General features: G+C 42.8%; 1 protein-coding gene across 1 annotated transcript; it reads left to right on the forward strand.

Annotated features, from left to right (window-relative positions):
• Nucleotides 1-644: 644 nt before the first annotated feature.
• On the forward strand, nt 645-20,427 carry LOC111956810 (calponin-3). Its single transcript, XM_023977451.2, has 7 exons — nt 645-930; nt 14,743-14,864; nt 15,327-15,393; nt 15,533-15,670; nt 18,590-18,706; nt 18,978-19,124; nt 19,413-20,427. Exons 1-7 carry the CDS (start codon nt 874-876, stop codon nt 19,800-19,802), a joined length of 1,038 nt encoding a protein of 345 aa, XP_023833219.1. The 5' UTR covers nt 645-873; the 3' UTR covers nt 19,803-20,427.
• Nucleotides 20,428-21,860: the final 1,433 nt, after the last annotated feature.

The following is a 21,860-nucleotide window of genomic DNA, read 5'->3' on the forward strand; positions in this document are numbered from 1 at the left end:
GTGTTATTTTCAGGATGAGCAGTTCTGGCAGCAAGTTTCCATTGTGGACAGTCTTCCTGTTTATGGACACTTGGAGTCCCTTGATGGCACTGCTCAGGGGACAGGAAACACATGGAGGGAGGGGGAGGGATGCAGGGAGGGAGGGAATGATTTGTTTGCATTTGGCCAGCTTAAGTAGAGATAGTATAGACAGAGACTTACTAGAGGCTGTTTTTTAGAGCTGATCTCAGTCTAGTGTAAACTTGTCATTTCTCAATGCATTGTGGAAGGAGGCATTATTTATGTCACTCTTGCATTACTACCTTAAACCATCCTGTTGTGGAGGACTCTTGGAAGAGAGGSATATGCTGCATGATAGCCTACTATAATGCAATTAGACATCTTCATAAATGATTTGTATTGTTTGTAATTCACTTTATATTCTATTGATATTTTATGGRAAAGGGATCGAATGGTAGGAGTGTCATATAGCCTAATCAGGGGATACTTGACAAACCAAATTGTGAATCTGTTATTGTGAATAACGTGTGTTTAACGTCCTTATTTCTTTATCTTCCTTGCGATCCATGAGCGAGTGCAGGGCAAATCAAGGCTTCTGATTGGCTTACCGCAGGTCTCTCGCGCTGCACACTTTTTTTTGGTCGAAAGACAAGCTATCTACTGCGAACCAGAACTTTCTGTGCAAGCTCAATTCCGTTCTCTTTCCATCTGCTCGTCGAAGAATCAGGCTATTGAAGAGGTTTACGGATTTATTTTCATAGTTGTAACACTTGTACGGAACTTGCTACTTTGTAACAGAGGAAACGTGGAAGAAGGCGCAACTTTTTTTTGTGCAAATTATTGACACTGTTTYACATTTGCAAAACAAAGAAAATGACTCAATTCAACAAGGGTCCAGTGTACGGTTTGACTGCAGAATTGAGAAGCAAGGTAAGCGTGCGTGAATATTAGGATTATACCATTTTACCTATCAAAGTGATTAAATGAGAGGTGTTTGGGAGAACACTGATTATTTACATGAAATAGGTCCCCGTGGAACTGCTTCGGATCAAGTCGGTGCATTCATTTCCTCTCGATACGACCTGCAACTGTTTTTCTAATTGTGGAAAGTGTGTGTTGGCAAATGGCCACGTAATTCAGTATGAATTATGCTCAATTTCTTAATCAATGTGCCCTTTGTCTTGTTGCACAATTTGGCCCAAAAGGGATAGTCTATCAGGTTACAGGGTGCAGGACACCCTCCCCCACAMAAAAAAGCGAATTGCCTGTGATTTAATGTCTTTAACATAATTAWGTAATTTTCTCAGCAAGAACACTGCGCTGGAAAAAAAAATAGGCTGTATGTCAAGTATTGTCATTCTTGGTCCACTTTTCCCAGAYCTTTCACAAATGCAACTTTTTTGGGCTAAAGTGATGCTGGATGAAAACAATTCTACATTATGTACAATATTCCCTTATGATCTTTTTTGCTACAGGAAAGGATGAAAGCGTCATGAATGTTTGGCAAGGCCAACAACTCATTGTTGCTCCAACATAGTGGGTGGAGCCCTATACGGGTTGTGTAAGGGTCCCTATACTGCTGAGTGAAGTCTGCAGTACTAGACAACATCCGCCTCAACAATGCTTTCTCCTTGTCTGACCTCACTGTAGTTTATTGAATTTTATACACAGTGTAAAACTGCAGTGTCGCCTTCATTGTCAGACTCATGTGGAATCAATTTGCTACTATCGTTTTAAAGGGTTCCCTAGATGTTTTTCTATCTACCGTTCAGCAATATAGCATGAAAATTAAATATGAATCTTTTTAGCTGTTGAATGATGGGCTGGGCCCCTTGCCAAATCCTCTGTGGKTTTTTTTGTTGGCATCTGCTCAATTGAGCACGTTGCTCCTGGGGAGAATCCCAGATGGYCCAGAGGTCTATGATCCACACGTACAGTATGTCCCATAACTAAAGAGGTGGATCACCCCCCCCTTCACTAGGGCCAGGAGTTTTTCCTGATCACCTAACTTGACCTGGTTATAGCTACAGTATATCTAGGGCCCAGAGTTTTCCAAGTCAAGCCACATAGTGTGAAAAAACTGCTATCATATTTACTAGTCTTTTTATACCGATATCCACAGCTCCTCTCCAGTGGGTTTTTGTCCTTTCACTCCCTTTCTAAATGGAGTCCAAAGTGGGTCATTCCATCCATGCGAAGCAATGGTTCCATCCCAATCCCCGCCTCCTTCCAGTGTGAGCGGAGACATTTTCCATGTGGTCTGCCAGAAGATACGCTTTATTAGAAGTCTGACAGAGATATGCCAGCCCTTCAGTGGTCTGCTGCGACGGCTTGTGGAAAAGAAAAGCGAGATTGTGTTCCATAGGAAGTGCCATGAATGTCTCTGAACTGTCAAGCGGAGCACAAAAACCTCATAGCCAACCTCCCTTATAACTTTTTAGTATTTCTTTCTAGTGAAGATCTACGTAATGCAGTTCAGGCAGAGCCTTTGGGGCGGTTTCCCAGACCCAGATTAAGCCTACTCCTGGACTTAAGCATTCTCAAGGTAGAATCTCCATTGAAAGTGCTTTTTAGGCCAGGAATATGCTTAAATTGAGTCTGGGAAACTGTCCGTAATAGTATAGTAAAGCCCCAGTAGAGCCCTCCACATGGGTTCCTGGTCATGGTTCTTATGGTAACTCCTGGCAGGCTGGCACCCAGATGTGTTCCAGGAAGTAAATAGCTGATCACAGTGGGAGGCTCCCATCACTTGGACGTCAATACCACAGTGGGAGCTTTGGTGTGTGTGTCACAGGCTGTCGTCAGCATTACCTTACACAGCCTTTATTACTTTGATGGTTAAAAAGCACCACACAGCATCTTCACAACTATGGCTGTGTCAAACAGCAACAACGTAGGACATTGTACTGGTGTAGCAGGCTTGGGTGATTGGAGTCTATTCCATTTCAACTCAGTGGATTCAGGAAATAGATTATTGACTTACTTGAAATGGCATTGACATCGTCCTATGTTTTTGTTAGCAGCTCAACACATCCTCTGTCAATTGGTTTTGCATGTTAAGTGAGTTCTCCATGTTGAAAGGTAATGTTTAATGTACCTTTTTAGCTTTTATTAGTGTGATGCACTTTAACAGTTTGATTAATTTGGAAATTCTCAGGAAATGCTTGTTTGTGCTGTTTATGAATACTTAACATGCATGAGTACAATAGAGCTCTACACTACAAAGGACGTTGCTTTGTCCAGTAATTGCAACAAAGATGAAAGTGAATTAGCCTGCTTTGTAAATTACCCTCTCCCTGGCTTTCAGCCATATCGCAAGTTGTGGCTTCCTGCATTGTGTTATCTGATACCGTCCAAAACGTTTCAACTTTGCCAATAGCTGGAATTATGAATCTGATACAGGGCTGAAATTGTTGCGGTTATACCTTTCTCTTTAGTGCTACAGTAGAGCCGGGCGATATGGACTAAAATCCATATCGCAATAAATTGCCTGAATTGATGCTTTCACAATAATTAGAACAATAAGTTTATAACATTAATGTGCACATTTTTTATTATCCTTTTAAATACTACTAGTTTGATGGTTGTAGCCAACAATTGTCCCATTAACAATCACCCATATTAGCAATCTTATTTGATTTCAAACTTCACATATCTCTAGTATAGGCTACTTATCGTACTGAACGATATCAGCCAAAAGCCTACGATAAGTATGGTCACTTCACAGTGAGGACTTTAATAAAGTGGTGCTGTGATGGCCTGACATCTGCACTGGCTCAAGGACAGGACGCTTAAACCTTCAGTCCTCCAGCAATTATGAAAACCAGGCTGGAAGTTTTGACACATGGACATGTGCCTTGCTCAAGGGCACGTCGACAGATTTTTCACCTTGTCGACTCGGGATTCAAACCAGCAACCTTTCGGTTACTGGGCCAACACTTTCAATCTCTAGGCTACCTGCCACCCTACCTATACCCCCTCTGTAACCTACACCCCTACTAAGAGATGCAGTACAGAGTTACAGTACATACAGAAGAAGTGGGCTATACCGCTACAAACGTATCCACATCATGAATAACCGAACGAGGAAACAAATAGAAAGAAGTGAAGGCCGTAGAAAAGAGAAGGGTAATCAAGAATGTGCCTTCTTTTATGTGAACATTCAACATTCCACACATACTGGTTAATCTCACTACGAAGACGCAACTTGCGTCATTTTCAATAAGGATGAATTCAAGCCACCTTCCCTACACCTTTTCGCACTTCAAATTACTTTGGCCAAGCTCCTCTCATCACACCGTCCTTGTATCGTATCTGCAGCATTATGTGTCTGCAGCTACTTTTCTCTCCTGCTCACAACAGATAAGGCTGCGGTGAACATCATGTGCACGGTGCACGCCTCATACATAGGACTTAAAATATATCCCCTGAAAACAGTATATAATGGTAGCCCATGTCCAGCCACACAGAACAAAGACATGTTTTGTCGTGTTGGCTTGGCAGATAGTTGTTTGAGAGAGGACTGAAGAGATTATGCTCAAGTGTATCAGTCGGGAAATATTTGCATGTAACTGCCAGGAAAGACCCGACACTTGTTCTGTTTTGCATAATTGAATGTAAATGCAAAAGATTCAAGTATTCATATATTTAATCAAACTGGGGGCTATGTGTGTGCACGTGTGAGCCTTCCCTTTTTAATGAACTCTACCACCACAACACGCATGGCTGTTGGGAGGGAATGTCATGTTTTTGTTGACGCTCCTCTAAAGTGCTGACGTGGCCATCCTCCCTCCGTTGAGGAGGTCCCAGAGTGGCCCTTTAAACCCCACGCTGACACCTCAAGGAGAACAGGAAGGAGTCTTCCTTGAGTGCTGTTAAATAAACACGGGCTATAATTGCCCTTCAAGAAAAACACAGGATGGAGCAGCAGCACTTTCTGTTTGTGACATATTGGTAGCCTTTTTTTTCTCCTTTCTGGTTCTTTTTAGGTCAGGAGGATATGTNCTTATACCATTTTAATATTCCTTTCTAGTGAAGATCTGCATACGGCACTTTTAGGCAAATCCTTTGGGCCTCTTTGGACTTGTTTCCCAGGCTCAGATTAAGCTTACTCCTGGACTTAAGCATGCTCAATGGATATTATCCATTGAAAGTGCTTTTTAGTCCAGGTATATGCAAAATCTGAGTCCTGGAAGCTGTCTGTAATAGTAGAGTTAGAGCCCTCCACATGGGTTCCTGGTCATAGTTTTCATGGTAACTCCTGGCAAGCTGGCACCCAGATGTGTTCCAGGAAGTAAACAGCTGATCACAATGGGAGGCTCCCATCATGTCAAGACCACAGTGGGAGCTTTGGTGTGTGTAACTGGCTGTCAMCAGGTTGTCAACATCACCTTACACGGCCTTTTGATACTTTGATTGTTAAAAACCACCACACAACATCTTCACAAGTATGGCTGTATGCCAGACAGCAACAATGTAGGACATGGTGCTGGTGTAGCAGGCTTGGGTGATTGTGGCCGATTCCTTTTCGACTCAGTGGATTCAGGAAATTTAATTATTGACTTTCTTGAAATGGTATTGACGCCATCCTATGTTTATTTTACTTACAGAGATGGGAAATGCTTGTATGTGCTATTTATTAATACTTACAATGCACTCAGGAGTACAATGGAGCGCTACACTGCAAAGGAAGTTGCTTTGTCCAGTAATTGCAAAAGTAATTAAAGTGAATTAGCCTACTTTGTAAAATACCCTCTCCCTGGTCTTCAGTCATACCTCAAGTTCTGGCTTCCTGCATTGTGTTATCTGACACCGTCCAAAACGTTATGAATCTGATACAGGGCTGAAACTGTTGTGGTTATAGCTTTTTCTTTAGTAGTACAGATACTTGGAGGACTTTGTAAGCTGTAACATCTGTAAGACAGCTGTAAGGCTTGCCTATTTTTGCCATAACCCTTAACAGTAAGGACTGTAATAAAGTGGTGCTGTGTTGGTCTGACCATCTGTGCTGGCTCGAGGACAGGACACTTCAAACCTCCAGTCCGCTAGGAAGTGCTAGCAAGAGAAAATACMAATTTTTAACTATGAAAACCAGGCTGAAAGTGTTGGCACATGGACATGACCCCTACTCATCTAATGTTACATATACCCCTGTAACCTTCACCCCTACAGTAGAGACACAGTAGAAGTGGGCTATACTGGTACAAACATGTTCATGTCATGAATAACCCAAMGTGAAACCAAGCACATTCTTTCTCATCAACTTTCAACGCGTACCGGTTAATCCCACTAAGAGGACACCATTTGCATCATTTGCAATAACGATGAGTTCAAGCCACCTTTCGCATAACTTGGCTGACCTCTTCAGTAATCAGACAACGTTTACACACTGCCCTTGTATCGTATCTGCAGTTACGTGTCCACAGCTACTTTTCGCTCCTGTGCACAAGAGATAAGGCTGTGGTGAACATCATGTGCACCTCATCCATAGGACATAAAATAGCTCCCCTGACTACAGTATTCAGSGTTAACCCATGTCCAGCCACACAGAACAAAGACATGCTTGTGGTGTTAGTTGTTTGAAAGAGGACTGAATAGATTACGCTCAAGTGTATCAGTCCAGAAATATTTGCATTTAACTCCCAGGAATACTCACCACTTGTTCTGTTTTGCATAATAGAATGTAAATGCAAAATATGTTCATATAGTTCAGCAAACTGGGGCCAGTGTGTGCATGTGTGTGTAATTTAATTAGTTCTACCACCACAACACATGGCTGTTGGGAGGGAATGTCATGATTTTGTTGACACTCCTCTAAAGTGCTAACTTGGCCATCCTCCATCCGTTGAGGATGTCCCAGAGTGGCCTTTTAAACCCCACGCTGACATCTCAAGGMGAACAGGAAGGAGTCTTCCTGAGTGCTGTTAAGTAAACACTCACTATAATTACCCTTCAAACTCAGGAAGAACACAGGATGGAGCAGCAGCACTTTCTGTTTTTGACATATYGGGAGTTATTTCCTTTTTGGTTATTTTTATATTATCAGGTCAGGAGGAGGTGTCCTAMGGATAACAGTGACATTTTGAGTCATGGCTCACAGGTGAGGATGGATAGAGCCAGATTTSAATTGGAAATGGGGAAAAATGTCCACACTGTGGAAAATGGCTGCCTTCCAGCTTTACTTGTGTCTGTTAACACGTTCTTACTGTATGTCAACAAACAACACTATGACAATGGGCCTAGGGCAACGTAAACAGATGGTGTAATTGTTTCTACCTCACCTCACACTCATCACAGAAAAAAAATCGCWGCATCATTCCACTCCATTGAACATTTCCCAGAGGCACGTAAGGTTAATAATTTATTAACACCACCAGCTGTCTCTATTGTCAAGGCTCCATTCAATAACATTTCCTCTACAATAAATGGATAACCAATATTTAAACAGGTTTGTGGTTTTGTAGGAGCATACATTTCAAGGTTTTGGAGGGCAAAGCCTGTAATTYTCGCACAAACGTAGGCTAACTTTCGCAGTAGCGTAATGTCGTATCCTGAAGGAGCGGCCCATTTACAATACGACGCTCTCATTCTTTTTYCAGTCCAGATGTTCTCTCCATTCCCCAGACTCATCAGAAAAGACTTCCAGTTGTGTGGGCAGCAGTGGTAGTATAAGAAGAGGAGGTTTCTTTCTTTGCATGTCTAAGAAGGAGAAAGATGAGTCAAGGTCTTTTTGGCTAGACCTGTGTTTCTCCCCCTCTTTCTTCTATGAATGCCTAGCTAGTTCTGCTCTATCAAGAACACTGAAGCTATTGTTTGGCCATGAGGAGCGATTTCTAGACTCGAACAGGGACTGTTCACGCTCCCCTCTCAGCTCTCCATGGGACGTTTTTAAAGGGACTCGCTGTGTGGGACTTGTGTCTTCTGGGTCTCATAGCAACGGCTAGCCTAACGTAGCTTGTTTGGTGTGACACAAGGTTGCGAGCGAACTTTTTCCTTTATCTACCTCTGACCCTCCCAGTGTGGGATAGGAGTCAAATGAATGCATTTCTGGGACATCGCATCAACTTTCCCCCTCCATTTAATCCCATTAAAGACTCTTTGCCCTTTTTGAAGACTGCTGGTCTTTGTAGGAAGGACTGCCATCTTTCCTACACAGAGCCTTAGCTCTGTAGTTGTTAGCTCTTTTTAATYTTGACAGTTTTCTCATTTGACATGTGGGCGGGTGATGAATTGTTAGACACGATACAAGTGGTGTTTTGTGTGAAGGGGAAGGGAGAGGTTGGTGGGGTTTGAGTCCTCTCTTGCTGAGGGAGGACTACTGATGACTGCTTTCCGCTGAGGTTAGTCTGTGTGTGGAGGATTAGGCCTATCACAGATGGCTCTGAACCTTTGGAAAACCTCTTGTTTGCTTGTTTCCACCATAGGCAGAGAGAGCTGCAGGCATTGTGTGGGGATTGATAACCGTGTGTGTGTGTAACCCAAGTGCAGACTGGGGGGTTTAATAAATTACAGATGTGGGATCTCTTTAACCTCTACCTCCGCTCTTCCCTGATAAACACCGACAGACACAGAACTTGAAGAGGCTCTGTTCTGACATTGTGGTATCTTCAGTCTGACAAGCAGCAGTGCTAGAATAAAACAGAATTGAATTTGTCACAGGCACCGAATACAACCGCTGTAGACCTTACTGTGAAATGCTTACTTAACCAACTTAACCAAGAGTGCAGAGTTTAAAAAAAATTATAATAATAAAATTGTCTGAAAAATTTGCCAAATAAACAAAAGGAGAAGAAAAAATAACACAATAAATTAACAAAAACAAGGCTATATACAAGAGTACCGAGTCAATGTGCTGGGGTACAGGTTAGTCAAGGTAATCGAGGTAATATGTACACTACCGTTCAAAAGTTTGTGTTCACTTAGAAATGTTCTTGTTTTTGAAAGAAAAGCAACAACAAAAAGTCCATTAAAATAACATCATTGATCAGAAATACAGTGTAGACATTGTTAATGTTGTAAATGACTATTGTCGCTTTTTTTTACGGAATATCCACATCGGCGTACACAAGGCCCATTATCAGCAACCATCACTCCTGTGTTCCAATGGCACGTTGTTAGCTAATCCAAGTTTATCATTTTAAAAGGCTAATTTATCATTAGAAAACCCTTTTGCAATTATGTTAGCACAGCTGAAAACTGTTGTGCTAATTAAARAAGCAATAAAACTGGCCTTCTTTAGACTAGTTGAGTATCTGGAGCATCAGCATTTGTGGGTTTGATTACAGGCTCAAAATGGCCAGAAACAAAGACTTTCTTCCAAAACTCATCAGTCTATTCTTGTTCTGAGAAATGCAGGCTATTCCATGCGAGAAATTTCCAAGAAACTGAAGATCTCGTACAACGCTATGTACTACTCTCTTCACAGAACAGCGCAAACTGGCACTAACCAGATTAGAAAGAGGAGTGGCCCCGGTGCACAACTGAGCAAGGGAACAGGTACATTAGTGTCTAGTTTGAGAAACAGAAGCCTCACAAGTCCTCAACTGGCAGCTTCATTAAATAGTACCTGCAAAACACCAGTCTCAACGTCAACAGTGAAGAGGCGACTCCGGGATGCTGGCCTAGGCAGAGTTCCTCTGTCCAGTGTCTGTGTTCTTTTGCCCATCTTAATCTTTTCTTTTTATTGGCCAGTCTGAGATATGGCTTTTTCTTTGCAACTCTGCCTAGAAGGCCAACATCCCAGAGTCGCCTCTTCACTGTTGAAGATATTGCATGGCAATAGCCCATAGCTCACAATCTCTGTTCATGAAATCTTCAGTGAATAAGAATCTTGTGAGTCAGATTTTCTCCTTGATATCCAGATACAATGACTATACCGTACAGTCTGAAACTCTGGTTTCCCCATATGAGGCAGTCAGATCTGTCCTTGCGTGCCAGACTGATCTTTTAGAGCAGTGTTTTCCACCATTACATAGACTAGCCAGCCAAATAGAAAAAGTAGCCAGCCAGGCGCCCCCAGGGTTCAAMATTTTTGTCCGAAAGAGCTCTGTTTTGGCGGCCTCTGGTACATCCTAATACCTTGATTCCATCTGAAATTATTGAATACTTTATAGAGTTTACCTCACAGATTGGAAAAATGGTTGTGTTATTGTGTAAAAAGACATGACTTTACAATTTTTAGTTACTAAGAAAATGTGAATTCAGTTTGTAAAATGCAAATTAATTACTTAAAAATCATACAATGTGATTTTCTGGATTTTTGTTTTAGATTCCGTCTCTCACAGTTGAAGTGTACCTATGATAAGAATTACAGACCTCTACATGCTTTGTAAGTAGGAAAACCTGCAAAATCGGCAGTGTATCAAATACTTGTTCTCCCCACTGTATATATATATTTTTTTATATTGTTGAATTCTATTTTAATGCCTGTATTCCGTGAGGGCCCCAATTATCATATTTGGACCAGAATGCTTCTCTCCACTACCTATTGTTCCTGCAGTGATGATTCACCATCTTCATCAAATGTTTTCATAATTTATCTGCAGATAATCACCAAAAAGACTAAGCCTACCAGTAGCCTATGCAAATTAGGGAGCCAAATGAATGGCTCTCACCGATGCGATTTGTTAGGCTGATGAGACGAGAGTCACTCATTTTAGCGTCACTAACTGGCAAGTCCCGACATCCTTGGAAAGAAAAACCTATGCGATACCATGGACAATCACTTTGCATGATTTTATGAATGGCAAAGGGATATAGGAGATCGACTTTATTCAGTCAGTTCAACAWCTTTTCATAAACTAATCAACACTTGCTGTTCAGTTGTCAATCGACACACAGTAAGTAGCCTAGGCCTACCATGCACCATGACTCCATGTGGCTGGCTATATGAGACACACAAAATAAAAGAATAAATTAAATGTGTCAAACTACTGCAACCAAAGATCTGTATATATTGACGAGATGCTCATTTCTCCACCCTGACAATGGGAGTCATCCCAAAGGCGCGAAGGCAATCTTGGGTCCAAAATAAGCCCATAGAAATGCATTGGGCTTATTTTGGCGAGAGTGAAACCTCTCCCTTCGCATCTTATACTCTGCAGCATTTCCCTGTCATGCTCACTTTGTGATGACTGACAGGCGCCTAGCCTATCAGTAGATCGCTAGAAGACGCACATCGTTCATTCTAGTGGGAGAGGGCTCGACGGAGTAGCGAATCTAAAAATAAAAAGTAGCCTAGTTAATATGAAGTGGAAAATGTAGCTGGCTGAAATTGAGCCTGTGACCACGCTAATGGAAAAAGATGCACTACAGCCCTCAAACTCAAGTCTGGACTTCGAAGCCAGTTCCACTGCATTGTTTTCATTGTTCCCCTCTAATCAGGGACTGATTTAGACCTGGGACAATTTATTATCAGGTAGAACAGAAAACCAACAGGCTCTGGACCTCGTAGGGTAAGAGTTACTGTACCATAACCTGCTGGAGTTGTTCCTGTAGCCCGGAGAGTAAAAACAATACCTCGTTAGGGCGATTACAATTTTGGTATCTCTGATTTGTTCTGTCAATTCTCACATAGAAACTTAATAGGAAGGAAGGATGTTTGGTATGCTTTTTACATTTGTAACACACCTCAAAAAATGATAACGGTGAAAGTGGCTTGAGCCTGTAATCGAACCCAGGATCCCTGCTCATCTGCGTGAACGTGCCTTAGGCATGCTGCAAGGAGGCATGAGGACTGCGGATGTGGCCAGGGCAATAAATTGCAATATCCGTACTGTGAGAYGCCTAAGATAGTGTTACAGGGAGACAGGACGGACAGCTGATCGTCCTCGCGGTGGCAGACCACGTGTAACAACACCTGCACAGGATCGGTACATCCGAACATCACACCTGCGGGACAGGTACAGGATGGCAACAACAACTGCCCGTTACACCAGGAACGCACTATCCCTCCATCAGTGCTCAGACTGTCTGCAATAGGCTGAGAGAGGCTGGACTGAGGGCTTGTAGGCCTGTTGTAAGGCAGGTCCTCACCACAACGTTGCCATCACAACGTTGCCTATGGGCACAAACCCACCGTCGCTGGACCAGACAGGACTGGCAAAAAGTGCTCTTCACTGACGAGTTGCGGTTTTGTCTCACCRGGGGTGATTGTCGGATTCGCGTTTATCGTCGAAGGTTTGAGCATTACACCGAGGCCTTTACTCTGGAGCGGGATCGATTTGGAGGTGGAGGGCCGTCATGGTCTGGGGCGGTGTGTCACAGCATCATCGGACTGAGCTTGTTGTCATTGCAGGCAATCTCAATGCTGTGCGTTACAGGGAAGACATCCTCCTCCCTCATGTGGTACACTTCCTGCAGGCTCATCCTGACATGACCCTCCAGCATGACAATCCCGCCAGCCATACAGCTCGTTCTGTGCGTGATTTCCTGCAGGACAGGAATGTCAGTGTTCTGCCATGGCCAGCGAAGAGCCCGGATCTCAATCCTATTGAGCATGTCAAGGGACCTGTTGGATCGGAGGGTGAGGGCTAGGACCATTCCCCCCCAGAAATGTCTGGGAACTTGCAGGTGCCTTGGTGGAAGAGTGGGGTAACATCTCACAGCAAGAACTGGCCAATCTGATGCAGTACATGAGGAGGAGAAGCACTGCAGTACTTAATGCAGCTGGTGGCCACCAGATACTGACTGTTACTTTTGATTTTGACCCCCCCCTGTTCAGGGACACATTATTCCATTTCTGTTAGTCACATGTCTGTGGAACTTGTTCAGTTTATGTCTCAGATGTTGAATCTTGTTATGTTCATACAAATATTTACACATGTTAAGTTTGCTGAAAATAAACGAAGTTGACAGTGAGAAGACGTTTATTTTTTAAAGTTTATAACCTTGTCAACGTCTTGACTATATTTCCTATTCATTTTGCAACTCAATTATATATGTTTTAATGGAAAACAAGGACATTTCTAAGTGACCCCAAACTTTTTGAACGKTAGTGTATATAAAACTGATAATTTCTTCAAAAGTAGAGGAGAGCCCACACTGGAAATGTTATGTTTGAAGAGTATATTGTTCCAAACAAATAGGCAAAATCAAAAAGGTACTTTTTTTTGTATTTCAGAATATAGATATACTTCATATTTAAGAGCACACTATACATGTCGTACAGGTTTAAAAGGGCCACTTTCATCATGATTTTCTCAAAAATGGTTTGTGATACAAATGTATAAAGCATGTTAAACATCCTTCCTCCCAGTGAAGTTTTTATGTGAGAATTGCAAGAACAATCTTGAGATTGAAAAAAAAAATTAAAAAAAATAAATGGCCATGCTGTCACGTAGTTTCCCCTTAGTCATGTAATTAGCCCTGGAGCCGTCTCCTAGGAGGAGTGCTGATCTAGGATCAGTTTTGTCATTTAGATCATGATAAATAATATTATGGCCAGGGGGGACCATATGCATTAAACGTCTCAGTGTAGGAGTTCTGATCTAGGTTCAGTTTAGCCTTTTAGATAATAATGAATACATGGGGTCTGACCCTAGATCAGCACTTCAACTCTGAGATGGTTGATACATGTACATGGAGCCCCTGAGTGCTTTCTCCTGAGTTCTTATCGAAAGCAGCAAGAAATGTATATCACAGTTGGATGCCCTGGGCTTCAAACAAGCAGCCAATGAAAGTTATTTAAGATGAATGACAACAATATCCCTCTAATCCTTCCGTCTGCTACGCCAGATAAAGTTGACGGCTGTGATATTTTCACTTTCTGTGTGTGTCTTTGTCTGTCTCTCTCCTATCTCTCCTTCAATCAAGCCATTGGGTAAAGAAACAGTGTCAGTCTGGTCTTAGGAACCTGTGGAGCAATCCCCCTGAAGCCAGGGTTCAGGCGCGGGGCAGCGATCCATGTAATTTCCTGTGTCTTACCTCTCCTAGCAGCGGGCCTCGGGAAAACACACAGCCTAGACATGGGTGAGGAGAGTGTTTTCCCGAAAAGCTGACCTTGCGGCATTGTCGGCACCACCTTTTTTAGACCAATTCTGTGATGGCTTCACTTGAAAAGCTTTGACCTTCTGCTGTGAGGACTGAAGTGCTACCTCAAGTGGCTTCACAAAATACGTGAATGGATACCAGATTTTTCTCAATGTTTTATTGCGCATTGCTTCCTCAGATGTTCTGTATTTACAGTAGATTGTGCTAAAAGCCCTCTGAATTATTGTGCAAGCCTTCCTTTTAACAGACTGTATCTTTCCCAGGGAGTGGAGCGGCTGGGCCCAATGACCATGAGTTCTAACTATTGAGTGGGCGTGCTGCTCTCTGCTTACTAAGCAATCTGACAGTTTGAATCTCATAACAGCAAACTGCCTCTGCCTGGCTATTATAACTTTCCCTCTGTCTCTCACTCCCTGTGGCCAACACATACATAAATATACAAAGAGGTTACTCAGTTTTCTATGCAAAGTAGTCTGGGTTTAGGCTTGCATTGTGGTTATAATTGTTTCAAATTACAAGATGCCTTAAGTGTGTGGCTCGGTTGGTTAGTGTTAGGATTGTGTTTGCTTGCAGGATCGGATGTTTATGGTAATTGATCAACCTTGCCCTTTTCTRAGCTAAGTGGTATTGATGTTTTATAGCCTACCTATCCAAACAAGTCAGATCCCAACAAGTGTCTAGGGGGTCAGGGTTTGATTTTGAACAACTGTTGAATGAAGAGTGGGTGGAGTTAACAGTATTTTGTCTTCTCAGATCGCAGGGAAGTACGACCTGCAGAAGGAGGAGGAGCTCCGGTTCTGGATCGAGGAGGTGACGGGCATGCCCATTGGAGAGAACTTCCAGAAGGGCCTCAAGGACGGAGTCATCCTCTGCGAGTAAGTTTTCTGTCTATACAAAAAAGTGTGTTTAGATTTACCCACTCACCAACAGGGTTTGTATGCTGCCGTTTTAGGTATTTTACACATTGRTATTTGTGCATATTGTACAATTCTTCCAATCAGTAGTCTTCGTTTGTATTATCCCAACATGTGAAGGATGTTTTWCCCTGTTCAGGTTACTGAACCATTTAGACTTYAGCTATGAGGATGTARGGGAATACTTAGTCACATTCCTCGATAGATGATCACTCAAGTAGAATTAATACAGGATGTTATATTGTTGCCATAACAGTGATCAGGTGTTGAAAAGGCCTACAGAGGATTAGCTGGGGTCTTAATCGCTCCATTCTTTTCACTACCACTAGGAATTGTGTATTGTTATTTTCCATTGCTCTAGTTGACAATTTTGTTTATGTTCATATCAAATTGTAAGAGATGGACTGTTTTCTTCTGCTTCAGGCTGATTAACAAACTGCAGCCTTGTTCCATTAAGAAAATCAACCACTCCAAACTCAACTGGCACAAGGTACGTGAGACAAAATACAATTTGAGATTTTGATGTATACTGTAAAGCTGCTACAGTATTTCAGAGAAATATGCTTTTAATTATACGAGACTAAATAACTAGAATGAACYGGAGTCTGATTTCCTTTGTTCTGTTCTAGCTGGAAAATCTGGGGAATTTCATCCGAGCCATTCTGAAGTTTGGCCTTTGTCCCAATGACATCTTTGAAGCCAATGACCTGTTTGAGAATGGGAACATGACCCAGGTCCAGAGCACACTGCTGTCCCTGGCTGGTATGGTAGGTTCTCAGTTAGACCAGGGTGAGTGTAGAACCCTGAGTTGTTCCTGACGTCATTATTACCCAGTACCAAACACACAGAAAGAGTGTGTCATAGAAGTGGATTACGATTGATCAAGAGAAAGAGGAAAACATTGTTTTTATTGGTGCTGAAACCTTGGATCGGACAAACACGAGGGTTTAATTTTTTCTAAAGTGAAATGATCAAATGGCTACCCAGACTATTTGCCATGACCCTTTTACGCTGCTGCTACTCGCTGTTTATCTATGCGAGGTCACTTTTCTTTCGTCGTAAAAGGCTTTACGACGAAAGCAAACCAAACGTTGTTAGTTGAGTGCCTATTTACCGAATAACAGCCATTTTTCCAGCCAAAGAGGGATTTCACTAAAAAGCAGAATATTAGAATAAAATTAATCAATGACCTTTGATCTTCATCAGATGACACTCATAGGACTTCATGTTACACAATAATGTATGTTTTGTTCGGAAAGTTCATATTTATATTCAAAAATCTGAGTTTACCTGGCGCCTTATGTTCAGAAGTTCCAAACATCCTTTGATTTTGCAAGAGCCACATCAATTTACAGGAATACTCATAATAAACATTGCTAAAGATACAAGTGTTGTGCATGGAATTTTAGAGCACTTCTCCTTAATGCAACGCTGTGTCAGATTTCAAAAAGCTTTACAGGAAAAGCAACCATGCAAAATCTGAGTCGCGCTCCACGAGCCAATCAAGACACGAATATATCCGCCATGATTATGCAGTCAACAGAAGTCAGAAATACATTATAAGCATTCACTTACCTTTTGATATTATCATCAAGAATGAACTCCAGTCCCAGGTCCACAATAAATGTTTTTTTGTTCGATAATGTCCATATTTATGTCCAAAATTCCTCCATGTTGTTTCTACGGGTTCAGTACACTTTCACTCCGATGCCGGCAAGTCCAACGGAAAGTACGGACGAAAAGTTTAAATATATTAAATTACAGTCGGAAAAACATGACAAAACAGTATTGAATCAACTTTAGGATGTTTTTACATTTCTTCAATAATGTTCAACCGGTATTCCTTTGTCTTCAGAAGTGCGATGTAACAGAGCTCGCTTCTCACGTGAATGCGCATGGTCAGGCATGTTCAGGTCATGATAGACTTACTCATTCCCTCTCTTCGGCCCCACTTCACAGTAGAAGCTCAGACAAGGTTCTAAAGACGTCTTGAATCTAATGGAACCTTAGGAGTGCACATTACCAATATTCCACTATTTCAATAGGAGCTGAGTTGAAAACGACCAACTCAGATTGCCACTTCCTGGTTGGATTTTTTCTCAGTTTTTTTGATGCCATATGAGTTCACAACCTCATTCAAACAGTTTTAGGAACTTCAGAGTGTTTCTCTCCAATCTACTAATTATATTTATTCTAGCTTTTATGGCTTTGTCCAAAGGCGTTTACTCTGGGCAGGCTTTTCATCGCGAGTGAAAATCTGCCCCCTATCCCAAAGAAGTTAGAGTAGCAGTTAATAACATAACGAGCTTACACAGGGGGTACCGGTACAGAGTCATGTGCTGGGGCCCGGTTAGTTGCAGGTTAATTGTACATGTCGGTAGAGTTCATTCAAAAGTGACACTGCCTCTGATGCTAAAACGAGGTAGCGTGGTGCCGGGGGGCGGGCCTAACACACCCATAGCACCAAAACCACCCCCACACCACACCACCAACACACAAACACACCCCAACCAAAACAAACCCCCCAAACCATACCAACAAACCAAAACAAAAAAAAACACAAAAACACACACAACAACCAAACACAAAAACAAACAAATACCAAAAAAAAAAAAACAAACACCACATGTCTTGTAGTAGCATGTTGATTAGATGTAAGTAGTCTTATTGGCTTTGGGGGTAGAAGCTTTAGAGGCCTTATGGACTAGATTTGGTGCTCCAGGTTACCGCTTGCCAGTGCAGAACCTTTTGAGGATCTGAGGACCCATGCCAAATCTTTTCAGTCTCCTGAGGAGGAATAGGTTTTGTCGTGCACTCTTCACGACTGTCTTGGGGTGTTTGGACCATGATAGTTTGTTGGTGATGTGGACACCAAGGAACTTGAAGCTCTCAACCTGCTCCACTGCAGCCCCGTCGATGAGAATGGGGGTGTGCTCGGTCCTCTWTTCCCTGTAGTCCACAATCATCTCCTTTGTCTTGATCACGTTAAGGGAGAGGTTGTTGTTGTCTGTCCTGGCACCACATGGCCAGGTCTCTGACCTCCTCCYTATAGGCTGTCTCATTGTTGTCGGTGATCAGGCCTACCATTGTTGTGTCATCGGCAAACTTGATGGTGTTGGAGTCGTRCCTGGTTGTGCAGTCATGAGTGAACAGGGAGTACAGGAGGGGACTGACCACACACCCCTKAGGGGCCTCTGTATTGAGGATCAGCATGGCGGATGTGTTGTTACCTACCCTTACCACCTGTGGGCGGCCCGTCAGGAAGTCCAGGATCCAGTTGCAGAGGGAGATGTTTAGTCCCAGGGTCCTTAGCTTATTGATGAGCTTTGAGGGCACTATGGTGTTGAACGCTGAGCTGTAGTCAATGAATAGCATTCTCACATAGGTGTTCCTTTTGTCCAGGTGGGAAAGGGCAGTGTGGAGTGCAATAGAGATTGCATCATCTGTGGATCTGTTAGGGTGATATGTTGGTTACGAATTGGTTGGGCTTGTAAGTAAGCATTTCATGGTAAGGTCTACTACACCTGTTGTATTCGGTGCATGTGACATAAAATGTTATTTGGTTGAGCTACCCATGCAGCACTATGTAGGCTCACAGTACAGTTGGAAATAGTGAGTAGAAACATGGTCATGTAAAACTGAAAGCGACACTGACTTTTGTTCCTTTGTCTCATACCATGCAACAGGCRAAAACCAAAGGCTCAAACTCCAACTGTGACATCGGTGTGAAGTTCGCAGACAAGAGGACGCGCCATTTCGACGAGGACAAAATGAAGGCTGGACAATGTGTCATTGGACTGCAGGTGAGTCGTGCACACACAATAGCAATGACAACAGAGATAATGCTTTAAATGGATCTCATCTGTTTTTCACTAAATGATATTATAGCAGTAGACATGTTTGTATTTTTCCACTTAATTTTTTTTTTTATCCTAATAATGGATCCCAGTCATACTCGGAAATTAATTTGTGGTCAATAAAAATGGCCAGATATAGAAGAGATTTGATTAGAGAACATTATGACCTATGGATGGAGCCTTGTCTGAAAGCTGTTTGTGTTTCTGTCCTGGGTAGATGGGAACAAATAAATGTGCCAGCCAGTCTGGTATGACAGCGTATGGGACCAGGAGACACTTATATGACCCAAAGTCACAGACAGACAAGCCCTACGACCAGACTACCATCAGTCTGCAGATGGGAACCAACAAGGGCGCCAGCCAGGTAAGAATGTAGTCTTTGATGTGTATGCTGTGTTTCTTATGCTTCAATGGTTTCTGCTGCAATGGATTCCTAGCCACTGTAATCCCTGGAAGCAATTAGCAGTAATCTTGTAACAGGGTGAGACCTCTACCAACTAAAGGTTACTGTGGTCAGGTGTACGCGCACACACACGCTCTTTTTCTTTCTCCCTCTCACACACACACACACACACACACACACACACTATCGGTCACATACACACACATACTACCAACCGCTCCACCGCCAACCTGACCTCCTCTCCCCCAGGCTGGCATGTCGGCGCCGGGTACCCGCCGTGACATCTACGACCAGAAGTCGGCAGGACAGACAGCAGACAGCTCCACCATCTCCCTGCAGATGGGCACCAACAAGGTGGCGTCCCAGAAGGGCATGAGCAGCTATGGCCTGGGCAGACAGATTTACGACCCCAAGTACTGCGCCTCCCCCACAGAGCCCACCTCACCCGTYACCCTCGGCAACCACGCCGGTAGCCACGGCAACGGGAGCCTGGGAACAGGCACCAATGGATCGGAGATTAGTGACAGCGACTACCAGGTGGAGTACCAGTATCAGCATGACGACGAGGAAGAGTACAGGGGCGGGTACCAACAGCAGTACAGTGGGCACTATGACGAGGACCAGGGCATCAACTATTAGACTGACTGTCTCGTGTGTAATTGCTCTATATGGGTAATAGGGTGCCATGTTCCCCTCTGTGGGCCCCATTTTGGCTTCGCAAAAAGTAGCGCTTGTTTGGACAACTGCATGACTTTTTTGCGTAGTCAAAATGTCACCCTGTGTAGCAGTAGTTCCAAGTGTAACACAGTATGTCTGGGAATATGTAACGTTTATAGTGGCCTTCTACCGGAATCCGGAGTGGAGTTGCATGTTCAAGTACCTTGACGGATCATAAGAACCGTAGGCCTATATATAGTTTGATACAATTTTTGTGGTACCATTTTTGATGAAGTTGTTTAAACTGATGCAAATGTGTTACTCTGGTATAAAGCCACTGTAATGTAAAGTAAGTGTGAGGGAGCGATTTTGTTAACAGAGCMAGACTTTTACCATCCTTGCTAGGTTTTTTAAAAACATTTTTTTCCCCCCCTAAAAGGGAAATGTTGGTTTATCAATCTAGCATTCCTTTTAAACTTGTTAGAATGTCAATATTTTCCGACCAATCGTAATAATGTATAGAATGTGGCAAGTTCTTTCTATGTTTTGTAGTTCTCACGGTTCAGAAACTCAACTAGGGAGTTCTATGAGAAACATTCCATCACTGGCATTCACTACACATCATGTTTACCTGCTCCCTCCTTTCCTCTTTGTTTTCAATATACTATATCGTCTGTTCTCTTTCATCTCCTTCAAATCTKAACCACAAGTCTACTGCTCTGTGGTAAGTTTTGGTAAGAGACTTATATGTTCTGTCCATTCTGAATATACAGCAATCATATTTTAGAGAAGGTTGGCAGGAGAAAAAGATGGATGGTTGTAGTTAAGATGCTTATGGCCGTCATGTCCCAGTTTGACTTGAAAGCACTGCAWTGTTTTTGTAGTTCTCTGTTTTTGTACTTTCGCTGCCTATCTTGAGACTCTCTCAGAAGATCATCTCAAATGTTAGTTTCTGTCACATGACCAAACTTCTTAGGTATTTTTAAATGTTCTTCATATCTCATTGATTCCTTGTGCCATAATGCCCCCGTCTGTATGTAGACCCCATCCACTGTTGTTGTATTTATTGCCATTTGTCCCAATATAGACATTTCATCTATTGTTTTGGTTATTTTGTATCAATAAACTTTGTTTCATGAAGTCTTCCATACAGGATGTCTCTATTTCTATCTAAGCTGAGACCACCGAGAACCCACTGCTGAGTGTTCTTTTACCTCATAATTACTAATCATCYCCGAAGGTCAARTCATACTGACACTAGCCTGAGTCCCTTATCTGTTTGTGCTGTTTTGGCAGGACAATGACATAGGAGATGGCAATGCCATACTAACTGATTTTTGGGACTCGTGTTTGGGCTAGTGTCAGAATGACTTGACCTTCGGAGATGATTTTGTATATCTGAGATTGCCAACCTAAAACCCAGAGACATCAGACAGTGACCTAACCACTAGTGTAATAGACAAGARCACAGCCAGGAATKATGTGTGTTGTGAAAAGCCACTGTTGCAGAATGACTGGCATAGACCCCAACTGTCCGGAGAGCAACAGAACAGACTTCCTAGCAACCAACAGAGATCATTAGAACAGCACTGTGGCACACAGTCAAAAATCCAACCTCAAACCCCCCGCCCCTCGTTCACTCTCTCTCCTCCCTTCTCTTTATTCACCTCAACCCCCCCTTTATTTTTCTTTCCCTCACTTTCTCCCTCCCCCTCTACCCCTTTCTCTTCCCGTCAACAACCTCTTAAGTGAGTCTATGGCCAGGGGGAATAATCCCCTCTTTGTATGCTTGTGGAATTCACCCTCCATAATACAAGACTCAATTAGGGAGAGTACATGGGAGAGGGACAACTGTTACCTTGGCAACGCCTCCTTTCAGAGCGAGCTGAATGTCCAACCTTGTGGCACAACACTCAGACTTTTGGCACGTYGGCCTAATAGATAGCCATGATCTGTAATCCCACTGGCACAGCCCAGCGTCTAGTTTTGATTTACATGTGGTTGAGTTTTCATCTAACKTGAAATCAACAAAATGTCATT

The sequence above is a fragment of the Salvelinus sp. IW2-2015 genome, linkage group LG32 (assembly GCF_002910315.2).
Source record: "Salvelinus sp. IW2-2015 linkage group LG32, ASM291031v2, whole genome shotgun sequence".
NCBI lineage: Eukaryota > Metazoa > Chordata > Actinopteri > Salmoniformes > Salmonidae > Salvelinus > Salvelinus sp. IW2-2015.